Below are 12,633 nucleotides of genomic sequence, written 5' to 3'. Positions count from 1 at the left end.
ATGGATGCCCAGCATTAAAAAAATGAGGACGCAGATGCTATTAATAAAACATTTGCCACTTTGAAAGGAAAAAAAGGCATATAAAGCAAACAACAAAATAAGATAAAATATGGGAAATGCCCAATCAATTGCATGCCTGGGACAGAGCCATTGATCAATACAGTGGTGCCTGAAAGCTGGTCTTTGATAAAATTTTTATTGGTTCTCAGTAAAGATGTGAAAAATAAGGAGAATTTATTGAGCTTTTCAAAACAAAACAAAAAAAACCCCTAAATTTATTTCAATTTAAAAGATTATGTCTTTCCTACTTGAGGGGGTTGTTAACATTCCTTTCTCTAATTAATTGATGTCAAATGACCTATATAGCTGCTTTGTTTGTGTGTATTTAATGTCCTTTTTTGGATGTGGAAGGATGCAGAGAATATCCTAGGCCCAGACTGCAACACAAAGACAGAACCGATGTGGTCGGTGTGGGGACAGGAAGATAGAGGGACAGAGACTAGGAGCCTGGCCAAGATGATGGGGGGTGGGGAAGTTGGGGCTGAAGAGCGGAGTGCAATCAGAGAGGGGAGCAGGGGGTCCAGTCTTGGACAGGCCTTTCAAGCAGACTAGAGGACCTACACGTACCTTGCGGGCATGGCAGAGAATGCTGAATAGACCAGCACATTTAGAGGGCAGGAGTTTGAAATCCTACCATCTCCTTAGATGGTTCCACATCACGTGGGTGGGCAACGTTTTCCTTTGTATGCACCTGCCTAAACCTAGTCTTCAGCCACCACTGCAATGATTACGGAATCCTTTCTTTGTAAATCATGTAAACATTTAATTCACAAACTTACTTAACCAAGGTGTTTAGGTCCCTGTCAAGGTCATCATCATAAATTCCAAATCAAAAGCTCCTGAAGGGCAACAGTCCTATTTGTTTTGCTCTACACCGCGCCCTAGCGCAGCACGGCTCTGACAGACACTGAGCACCTACTTTTTATGATCATAATGATAACTTTCTTCTATAAAAGGAACCATGGTTGTTCCTTTTAAAAAAAAATCTTTATAAAGCTTCTTGTTTTAAAGAAAAAAATAGGGGGCAGCCAGATGGCTCAGTTGGTTAGAGCACAAGCTCTCAACAACAAGGTTGCCGGTTCAATTCCCACATGGGATGGTGGGCTGCGCTCCCTGCAACTAGATTGAAAATGGCGACTGGACTTGGAGCTGAGCTGCTCCCTCCACAACTAGACTGAAGGACAATGACTTGGAGCTGATGGGACCTGGAGAAACACACTGTTCCCCAATATTCCCCAATAAAAAATAATAAAACATTTTTTTAAAGAAAAAAATACGCTGTTCGTATGAATCAAAAGCCATGAAAGTGACTAGCCAAGAATATATGTTAACAATAATTGTTTAATTTTTACTCGTGGAGAAATGAAAGATAAAAAATTACTTCCATTAAACCACATACGGAATCAATACAAATATTAGACTTCAAATCTTCCAAATAACAGACCAATGTTTAAGAGCCTAAAATGTAATTAGGAGTATGTGCAGTCAGTTTTTTTGCCCATATGTCACCAACTACAACTAGACTGGGTCTTTGAGGGTCACAGCCCTTGGCTGTCCTGGAGAGAAACACCCAAACAGAGAGTCAAAGAAAGAATCTGAGAGAAGGAGGGAAGACAGCGAGAATGAAGGGAAGTGCAAAGACAGAGAAGAGAGAAAGGACAAGGTTCACCTGACTGGGAAATGCAGAGAGGAGATCAAAACCACTTTGCAACTTGAACTTTAAAACTGCCACCCCATGTTGTAGAAACTACTAAATGCTGAGAATAAAAGAAAACCAACTAGTGTAGGAAAGTTTGGACATTCACCAAAAACATCCTCAAATTCTCATTATTTCCTAATCTCCTTATTTTTGTTCATTTTTCCCACCAGTGTTCAAAGTGTTCTTATCTTACTAGCACGGGGGTGGGAGAGACTGAATGGCTCAGAGCATAATGACAAGAAGTGGCAGACAATAGAACAAAGCAGCGTGGTGGAAGCCCCTCCACTTGAGTCACTGCAAGTAGACAAAGATGTAAAAGCTGGACACAGCAGGTCCTTCAGCGAGTTTTTACAATAATGGGAGGCCCTCAGTGGGTCTTTTCCATCTCTCATTTCTAGGAATGAACACATTTTTCACATGACAATAAATCAATTCTGGGTCCAGCAAACATGCCCCACAATACCGAAATACAACACAAGGAACCCTATTATAAATCACCCCATTTCCTCAGGGAATATCACAGAATTATTGAAGGCTTCTACTAGGAGAGGCAACCACAGAAGAAGCACGTCTCAATTCTCATAGAATATATTTGGCTTTTGTATACTCCAAACAAGCTATACATAGTTCAAACACTTGCAGATGGTTGGAAATTTCCAGGGCTTTCCCTCCCAGAAAAATTCTAGTAAACAATAAAATATTTCCATGATATAATTTGAAATCTTCATAAATGAGCCATTAAAATCATATTAAAACACATTTGTGTACTTTAATTTTAAAATTTATATTTAAAATATAAAATCATTTCCCATGAAGTTGATCTTAAAAATTCCATGAATTCTCTAATCACTGATCACTTCCAGATCAAATTTCTTAACTTTAGATGCATATAAGTGTTATTTTATCAAAATAAATTTTAAAGATAATGACAAATACAAATATAAAAGTATTTCTGAGAAGACATTTTAGAGAAAACAGTGTCCTAAGGAGATTAATGGAGAATATATTGGAACTGTTAAAGTGTGGGTTAGCACAAAATGAAGAGAAATGTTTGAAAGACAACCAAGAGTCAGTAAAATAAATTTTTTCCAATTTCTCAAAGCTAACAAAAAAGAGGAACTATTTTTGTACAAATGTAGTCAGGCAGCAGGTAGCGCCGGCCCGTCTCTAAGGGTTTCTTTCCAGGCTCAGGGAATCCTGAATTCACGTGCAGCAGGAGTGAGGTGCAGTGATTCAGGGGCATGGGCTCTGTCGCCAGACTGCCCAGGCCTTCCTGGTTTTGCCACTCACTGGCTGCGTCGCCCTGGGTATGTAACTTAACCTCTTTATGCCTCTATTGCTTCACCTGGGAAAGGCAGATAACAAAAACCTTATAGGGTTATGGTGAGAATAAAACGAGTTCTGCCAAGTGTTCAGACAAGTGCCCGGCATAAAGGACGTGCTATGACGTGTGCCTAAGGCTGAACTTCCATTCTGAAGTCCTTACGAAGTCACAGATCCAACTTCACTCTATCTTTCGAACTCAAGGAAGTGATGCTAGAGGCAGCTGAATTTTCACTCATATTGTTGCACGTCTCTCCTTTTGCCTGTTGGCAGGCTCCACTCAACTGATCTGCTTTCCACAGGTCCTGTTTGTCTTCAGGGGCTCCCCGCTGTCCGCAACACACAGCCCGAGCTCCCAAGTGATCGGCCGTTGCACGTGACAGCCAACCTTCCAGTGTGGATTCCCACCACCACTTCCAAAAACAACTTGAAACAAACTGATCTAGCCACGACCCCTAGAAGAAGTCCTGGTCACGCCATTCTCACATTCCTTCTAACTGAATCGAAGCTATAAAGATCGATCAGGTTAAGGCCCTCTCCCTAAGAATCTTCTCAATGATTCTGAATTTTTTTAAATCTCTATCTGTTTTCTAGGACTCATCAGCGCTTATGGAAATATGTGATTAGTGTGTGTCTTCATCCCCTAAAAAACCTATTAAATGCTTCAGGACATCATCATCTGCTATATGCTTCTTTCAGTCTTTCTCGATGACATGCCAATTACTAGGGACTCAGTTAAAATTCTCGGAACGATGAGGAAACGTAAACATTCTTACCTGAACTGTTACGACTGCCGCTCCTTGGCATTTCTTACCACTACAGCCTCTGCACTCCAGATGCAGTGTGGTCTGTTCTTCTCGGTTAACATACTGTTTGGGCATTGTATCCAACAGCTCACCATCCAGGGCAACCTGTTGAGATTCCCGAAGAGCAGCAGTTCTGAAAAACATCATCAGGAGGTAAAAGAATGTCTTAGGAAAGGTTTCACGATAAGTGAAATCTGCCTGCATTAGAGCACAGTGAGACACAAATATTCACAGTAACAAGACCAAAGGTATGTGTGCCAAGACTTACCCAAATCCTCTCCCTGGCAGCCAGGCTAACCAGAAAGTTAAGGAAGGAAGGAAAAGTGGGACAACTTTTTAGCCAGAAATAAAGCTCCATTTAGAATCTATGTGATACCAACAACGGTTTTTAAATGGACACTTGAATATACAAGAACAAATGAGAATTTCATCCTAATTTAACTACCTGAAGGGGTGCCTTATTATAAGTGCCATTGATTTCTTAGGTATTAGTAACTCCAACTGAATTGTCAAAAATAGAGAAAACTAATTGTTTACATGGGTCTCGATATTGTTCTAATTGTAGTTATTATTTTGTTGACGTGCAGGTGAACATGTGTATGTGTATGCGTTATGTGTATGCGTTGTGTGCACACACAACACACACACAATAAATGCCTAGACTAAAACAGCCAAGGAAATAAAGGCCAGTAAGAGATTCTTCTTTTACTTTATAAAACAGACTTCCTCCACACACGCTCCTTCTCACAAGATGGCAAGCTCGAATCAAACCGTTAAACATTTCAACAGTTGATCGTTCTGTATCTCTTGTGAACTCAGGACACTAACTGCCTCTCCTGCACTTGGCTCAAGTGCCTGTGCCCATTTTTAAAAGACTATGAAGAGTTAGAAAACAAAGCAGTGACTAAAGGATATAAACCTCATTTCATACCCTTTAAACACTATCTCTCCATTATTAGAGGGTCTTCTCAGAAGCATAATAAACAGTTAGCAGGCACTGCTGATGCTCAGAAATGCCACCATAGGAAACATGCAAAATGTATAGTCCATGGAAGCACCATATATAATCCCAACGTGAAATTAAAAGACTTGTTACAACTTGGTAAATGACAATAACCGTCTGGGCCAGTCTCGTCAAATCACCCTCCTGGTGAGAAAGCTGATGTGGAAGGCCTCTCAGGTACTAAATCACCTCAGCTGTCTAGGCAGCAAGCACGGAAGCACGATCCCGATGGTCTCATGGCCTTACCTGGCCTGCTGTTGCAACAGATGCAGGTCCGTGCGCACCAGCTGGGTGGTGCCCTTCTGACTCAGGAGCACGGCAGAGGAAATAACTGGCACAGGAGGCTTCACGGGGTGCAGGACAAGGGGAGGATGGGGAGCCTCGTGCTTCCGTAAGTTACTTAAAACCCTCTCTTTGGCTAAAAGAAAATAAAGTCATATTTACTAAGTAATGGCTACTACTACGGAGTAACATACTAAAGTGGGTGCAACGCCCTGGCCTGTTACTTTCATAAAGAATGTTGGAAAGCTATAGAATAGTTACTTAAACCACCAGAGGCCTAAACAAATAAAATTAATATCTTTTATGGCTTGTAAGTTTTGAGGGAGCACCTATAGGCCCAATAATATTCTACCAGAAGCTGGGAAATCAGGAACATGTAATGTGATTAACTATCATTAAGACTTTTTGAGGATAGGAATTCTATTTAAAGATCTTAAATTATTACCCTAGGTAGCCTTGCATGATATATGAAGGTGTTTGGACTTATACTGGTACAAAGGGGGTCTAGTGAACAGCTCTAAGCTAGCTTGAGAAAGGTGGCAGCTATCACCAGGCAATGGGTTGGGGGAATGGGGCAGATAGCCCAGTTAAGTTTAATGCAATCACCCAGATAAACTTCATAGGAACAGGAGAAAGAGGAATGAGCAGAATGGAACACAGGTGAGTGAAAAATTTTAAATGAGGCCAAGGTTAAAACAGCAGGGCTGAGAGGAGTAGAGTTAAAATGAATAAAGACATGGGCACAAATTCCTATAGAACTTATGTTTATGTAGTCATATAATCACTCATTCCTTCATTTACTTATTCATTCACTCAATAAATGATTTATGGAGTCCAAATAAGAAATCAGGAGCCATATAAGAAAAATTAAGGTAAATCTGTCCCATCCAACTTTGCACTAGATTGCATTTGGTCTCATATTGGTCAATCCAAGTTAAATGTTTATATTTCTATACCTAGTACAGAACTGAATACCTACTTCCATTAAACGCCCATCTTCCTCTCTCTTTACTGCACTATACACATACCACAAGGCAGGCAGGGGCTGAAGAACAAGGAAAAAGCTGCCACACACCTGATTCTTTTCAACAAAAAGATAACAGGGCATGAGAGAGGTCAAGGGAATTTCAAGTCAATAAGTCAAGTCAACAAATACTTAAGGGACTACTATGAATTTCCGATTTCATTCCAGGTGTGGCATTTAATTTTCTATTCTTGTTAAGAAAAAGTAAAGAAGGTTTCATAGCCATGACTTGACTTGGCAAATGGAGACTTGTATTGTCTGCACCTCAAACAGATGGAATTTAACATTCAAAACAGGTCAAGTACAGGACCATCCGTTATGCTGGGGTTTTTCCACTAGAACTACCACTCTTTGCACAGAATGTAACAAAGTCAGGCATTCATCACTGGATAAGACTCCCGATGATGTCCAGCTTTCTTTCAAGCAACAGTTTAGGCCCTGACTCTGAAGGAAAACTGAAGGCTCTTTTTCAAATTCAGTAACACTTATGTTGAAAGAAAAACCACAGATAATATTTTAAACACAAAATAAAAATTCAAAGCATATTTAACTGTAATCACCACTCTGGAGCACAAGTGACAAAAATTACGAAGCCAACAAAACAAATTTAATTCAAGAAAAAGAAGGTGGTGTCACAATGACCTGTGAAGTACTGCTAAAATTTTTCCTACAATCACAAGTTCCATTGTTTGATGTAATCATCGTCTAACCTGCTATCTTCTGAGAAAAACCTGAAACTTGTTATTTAAAAATCTAGGTTTTAATTTTATTTAGAATGGCAACCTGTACTGATCACCAGAAACGAGATAAAATAATAAGTGATGAAGAGCAGGGTCCCCAGAGCCAGGTGGCTCTGCCACATATCAGCTTTGTGACTTGGGCAAGTTACCCCACCACCTTACAACTCAGGTTCTTTATCTGCTCAATGGGGATAAGCCTCCTACGGTTGTTGGGAGGACAGAGTTAATGCACGTCAAGTATTGGGACAGGGCTTGGACCCAACTAAAGGCTTAATAAATTACCAGCCTAACTCCAGAGAAAACAATCAGCCTTTTGGGGCAGTGCTGAGGCAATGTGAAAGCACTACAGATGGGAAGACATGAACAGAGACGCGTTCAACAGCTTCCAGATCTATAAACATATTTCTTCTCATTTAAAAAAGGTTTCAGGAACAGAAAAAGGGAATCAACATGGTTGGGTTGAGGACAACTTTTGTATCTTCCCCTATACACCTTTCTATATTGTTTAAATTTTTTTTCAATGAGCATATATAACTTCTATAATTGGTGGGGGGGAAAACTGTTATTATTTCAAAGGAAAAAGCAAGGAGAAAGGTGTTGGAGGGAAAAAAGTCTTTGGTGAGACTGTCCAGCACCTTCATTTCACAGATGAGTGAATTAAAGCCGAGAGGTTCCTATTTTTCTCAGATTGCACAGCTAACTAGCTGGTTAGTGGCAGAGCTGGAACAAGAAGGTATTCTTGCTGTGGGGACAGAGTCCCAGAGAGCAGTTTCCAGGCTCTGGGCCTCACATGGAAAGGTGCTGGCTCGGGTAGTAAATGGCTGTCGGCTGTGGCTAATTGAACCTCAGCTATAACCAGTTAGCCAATTAGCCACTGATATAACTGCCGCGGCTGCGCTGGTTGGTGAGTCAAGCGTCAAGTCAGTGAGTCGGTTGGCTGGCAGGCAGAGAAGCGGACAGCAGGTTGCAGGTCGTGTGACTCCCCAGCCTCCAGTGAGACTATGATGGTATGACTCCCCTACCTATGGCTCCGTGGGTGTTCCTTTTTGGCCTCACCATATCCTGCGTTCTTATGTGGGGAACGGGACTAGAGGCCTCGCAGGCCACCTGCACGACAAATGGCGCAGCGAGCAGGGTCTCCCACATGACACTTGCCTTTCTCTGAATCACTTCCGTGCTCTATTACTCTGCATAGTATTACATGTTCGATGCTTATATTTACAATTTTATTATGTGTCCTACTACATTTAAAAAATATATTTAGTAATTTAAACTAGTAAGTGACCCCAAATATTGTTTTCTGTTATTTTTTGTTGTAAAATATGTCACCAACTTTCTAGGTTAAACAAGTTTTTGTGGCCTGGCACAGAAAACTAACTGATAATTTATAAAACTGTTTCTCTAGAAAAATGCCCTGTGAGAAACAACCAACTTAGAAACATTGGGAATATGATCCATTTGTATATATAGTAAGAGTTCCAGATACAGGGAAAAAGAGTTTATAAAAGAAAAAGACTTCTGAATTTTAAAACTGCAAATCCGAAAGTTGCACTTTACACATTGTAAGTTAACTGAAATGTCTTTTTAAAGCAGCACAGAGAACATGAACCACAAACATAATCAGTCACTTTCCAGTCTCCTTTCCAGAGAGGTAGAACCATCTGTCTCAGTTTGGGCAAATGAGATGTAACTGCAAAGTGTGTGAGTAGCTTCTTCAAAGAGTCCAGGAGAGGGAGGTTCCCCTTCCTGCTGAGTGAAATGTGAATATGACAACGTAAGCTTAAGCAGCCACCTTGGGCCATAAGTGAATGTCACGAGTGAGAACAGTGGGGCAGCAAGATAGGATCAGGGGTCCTCGAAGGCTTTCAGGTCATGTAGCTACTGCTATGAAATGCCTGCCTCCAGACTGCTTTTATATGACAAAATAGAAATTTTTTATTTAAACTATTACTACTGTGGAGTTTTCTCTCACTCATAACCTAGCCTAACCCTAAGTGGCAGATAAGTTAATTGATGAACTCCTAAAAAAGCACTTCTCACTGAAGGAATACACTATGCATACCTTCACCCTCAAAGGCTCTGATTCACTCATTCATTCATTCATTCAAAGGGGCCGATGCTCATGTGACTCACCCAACAAAGGATCAGTAAAGTCCAGCTGCACTGACAAACTACAGGGTGTGGAATGAGACTCAAGCTTGGCCTGCAGCCACAGACCAACAGATTCCTGAAACTCGTAATGTATGCGCTCCATGTTCAAATACTCCATCCACAGATCCTACAATAGAACCACAGGATTAACTTTCAGAGATGAATCATATATTTGCATATAAAACCATATATTTAACTATAAAGTGAAGGAGTAAGTTTCAACATGAAACTTCAAGTTCGCCAGCATAAGAATGAATCACATTCAAAATGGATACTCTGTCTTAGCCCAAGTCTCATATGTGCCATGATCAGAAAAAATAATTTTAACAGCCCCACTAAATGTATATTTATAAATTATATACACATACTACTGAGCTAAAAAATTTGTAAGACAGGCAAGTAACAGAAATTTTAAAGAGATAAAAAAATAAATGTAATGAATAATTGAATCTCAATTACATCAAGCCTTAGGTCCCAAAAACAATTTAAAGAAAACACAGGGCACAGAAAAACATATCAAACTACACCACAAAGACAGCAAAATCAAGACTGTGGGGAAACTACAAACAAACTACTAGTTTCTTCAAAAAATAAACTGCAAGGGAAAAAAGGATAAGGGGAAGACCTAGATAAAATAGATTTATAAGAGCTATCAACCAATCACAAAATGTGGATCCTGACTCATTGTAATTAAGTAAAAACAAAACTTTTATGACATTTATAAGACAATTGGAAATTTGAATACTGAATAGCTATTGGATATTAAGAAACTACTGTTCATGTTTTTCAGATGTAAATGCTGCTGGATTACGTTATTTTTTTAATCATCATCTTTTAAAATCATATATCAAATGCTCTCTAGAATTAGTTCCAAGATAATATGGTGGAAGGCGTGGATGGACTATACATGAAACTAGACACGTGGTATATGGGGGGAGGGGGAAAGCAGCATGTCCATTATATTATTCTATTTTCTATATGATTGAATTTTTCATGGTAAAAGGTGAAATAAGTAAATAAAGTGAGAAAAATAGAACTTCTAGTATTCTCTTCCCACACTCCAGTAAGCTCACCTGCATGTTCTGACTATGTACTTCACTTTGGTGATCATTACATATTAGAATGGTGGACCGACTTTAACGAAAAAAAAAAAGTCTGCACTGTACACCTGAAGCTGAAACTGAACAACAATGAATGTTAACTATAATTTTATATATTTATATTTACAAGAAGCGGAGTACAGCGTTAGGAATAGAGACAGTAGAAATGTAATGGCTCTGTGCGCTGTCAGAGGGGTAGCAGATGGGGGAGGGGGGTTATCACTGTGTGAGGGATATAAATGATAAGTGTCTAAAACAAAATGTCAACCATCAATGAATACTACAAACTACTTCAAACAGTAATAGATGATCCAATGTAGACTATGGTTTTCCTTTTTTCTCATTTTTAAGTGTGCTAAAGAATTCTTCTAAATCTAAAAATCAATTAGTACACTGCCATGAAGTCCTAAATCATTATTTCCAAACTAACCATGGCATAAAGCATTCCAGACTCAGGAGGAACTCCAAATTCATCCTGATCACAAGCCTGAATCCCAGATGCACCAAACTGTTGAAGATGCTATACCAGACCCTCCCATGTGTGTTGACAGAGGCTAACAATGAGAGAAGAATACTGAGATTAACGATGGGTAAGTAGAAATGTCTCAGAAACCATAAAAGGACAACTCTGAGACTGAATTACAGATCTAAATTAGGAGCTATAAAATCAAATGGCAAGCAAAGACTTAAAAGAAAAAGCAATTAATTCTGTAGATGCTGGGTAGCCAAGATAAATAGCAAAGAACCAAGAAAGCTATGATTAATTTTTTTAAAAACTCGCAAAGTACCTACTCCATGAAAAACCTTGGATAAGGCCTTGGTGTGTGAAACATAAAGAAGAGATGAGAATGGAACAGCAAAGGATCTCAGGACACCATGATCACTTCTTTATTTTTCTTATTTCTCTGTCCCTACACACTCAACCTATTTCTCTATACCTTAAATGTTGTCATTCCTCAGGTTTCCACCTTCTTAATCTAAATATTCTGTTACCCAAACCCCCATTTCCTACACTGCCTCATTCCTGAATGCTAGACCTGTGTATCCCCTCCCCACCAACTCTGACAGAGGGTTCTCTTGGAAGCCCCTTGGCACTTCCTCTTCCAGGATTTCCTATTTTTGTAAACAGCATCTCTAGCTGCCCAAGCTGGAAATTTGGGAGTCCTTGTGTATCTAATCAGTCCTCCTACCGTATCAATCCTAATGCATATCTAAAAATCTTATTGATCTTGATTCTTCCTCAATATATTTTTAATTCATCCATTTATTTAACCACACCTGCTATTTCAACAGCTCTCCAAAGACTTCAGAACAAAATTCAAATGTTTTACAAAGGTATATATGGTCCTTAGAGATCTGACCCTTGGTCCCCTCTCTGGTTTCATTGGCCCTCTTTGGTAGCTATGTCCTCACCAGCACCTTTCTGAACATGCCGTCCCCTCTCACCTGCCATATCTTTGTACACGCTGGTCTTCCCGCTGGTAACGTCCTCTCTGCTACTCTCCATCACCATGCCTTTCCTTTCAACCTGACCAATGCCCGCCCATTTGTCCTTCAGGGCTTAGCTCAAAGGTTGCCACTCCAGACCCAGTGTGAATCAAGGGTTGTTCCTCTACATTCCCACAGCACCCTGTGCATTCTACGCTCACAGTCCATCACCAGATTCATCATTGTTTAGCGCCCCCATTTGAGAGTAAACTTCTTGAAGGCAGAGGCCTTGTCAGGCTTCTTTTTGTATCTTTGGCATACAATACCTGACACCTTAAAGGCATTTAATAAATACTTATGGAAGGAAGAAAAGGAAAGAAGAAAGAAAGAACAGAGAAAGGAAAGAAAGGAACAAAATAGAAGAAAATCGGGCCGGCCTGGTGGCTTAGGCGGTTGGAGCTTCGTGCTCCTAACGCCAAAGGCTGCAGATTCGATTCCCACATGGGCCAGTGGGTTCTCAACCACAAGGTTGCCAGTTCAACTACTCGAGTCCTGCAAGGGATGGTGGGCTGTGCCCTCTGCAACTAGCAATGGCAACTGGACCTGTAGCTGAGCTGCACCCTCCACAACTAAGATTGAAAGGACAACTTGACTTGGAAAAGTCCTGGAAGTACACACTGTTCCCCAATAAAGTCCTGTTCCCCTTCCCCAAAAAAATCTTTAAAAAAAAAAAAAAAAGAAGAAAATCAAAGACACCTATTGGAGATGATATACTACATCTAATGTGGAAACAGGTAGGTTTAAAGATCCAAATTGGGTGTCTGGTTAGCTCCGTTGGCTGGAGCGCATTGCTACTAACACCAAGGTTGCTGGTTTGATCCCCCACATGGGCCACTTTGAGCTGTGCCCTCTTTAAAAAAAAAAATCCAAATTAAACTCCCGCGTGTTAGAGGTTCCTGAATCCTACCCATGTTGGGGTCAATGCCCAGTCGAGTTCAGCCCCCAGAAAAAAGGAAT

At 40.2% G+C, this 12,633-nt stretch overlaps 1 protein-coding gene across 2 annotated transcripts in view; it reads right to left on the bottom strand.

The window, feature by feature from the left end:
* EPG5 (ectopic P-granules 5 autophagy tethering factor) overlaps positions 1 to 12,633 on the bottom strand; it is a 97,003-nt gene that overhangs the window by 30,478 nt on the left and 53,892 nt on the right. For both annotated transcript variants that reach the window (XM_019739694.2, XM_019739695.2), the window contains exons 25-27: positions 9,071 to 9,215; positions 5,138 to 5,309; positions 3,859 to 4,021 (exon numbers count right to left, since the gene is read on the bottom strand). In XM_019739694.2, coding sequence (XP_019595253.2) covers positions 3,859 to 4,021; positions 5,138 to 5,309; positions 9,071 to 9,215 — 480 coding nt within the window. The remainder of the gene's footprint in view (positions 1 to 3,858; positions 4,022 to 5,137; positions 5,310 to 9,070; positions 9,216 to 12,633) is intronic.

This window comes from Rhinolophus sinicus, linkage group LG09 (assembly GCF_036562045.2).
Source record: "Rhinolophus sinicus isolate RSC01 linkage group LG09, ASM3656204v1, whole genome shotgun sequence".
In the NCBI taxonomy this organism is placed as follows: domain Eukaryota; kingdom Metazoa; phylum Chordata; class Mammalia; order Chiroptera; family Rhinolophidae; genus Rhinolophus; species Rhinolophus sinicus.
The sequence above is the reverse complement of the archived record's forward strand: the minus strand, read 5'-3'. Positions and strand labels throughout refer to the sequence as shown.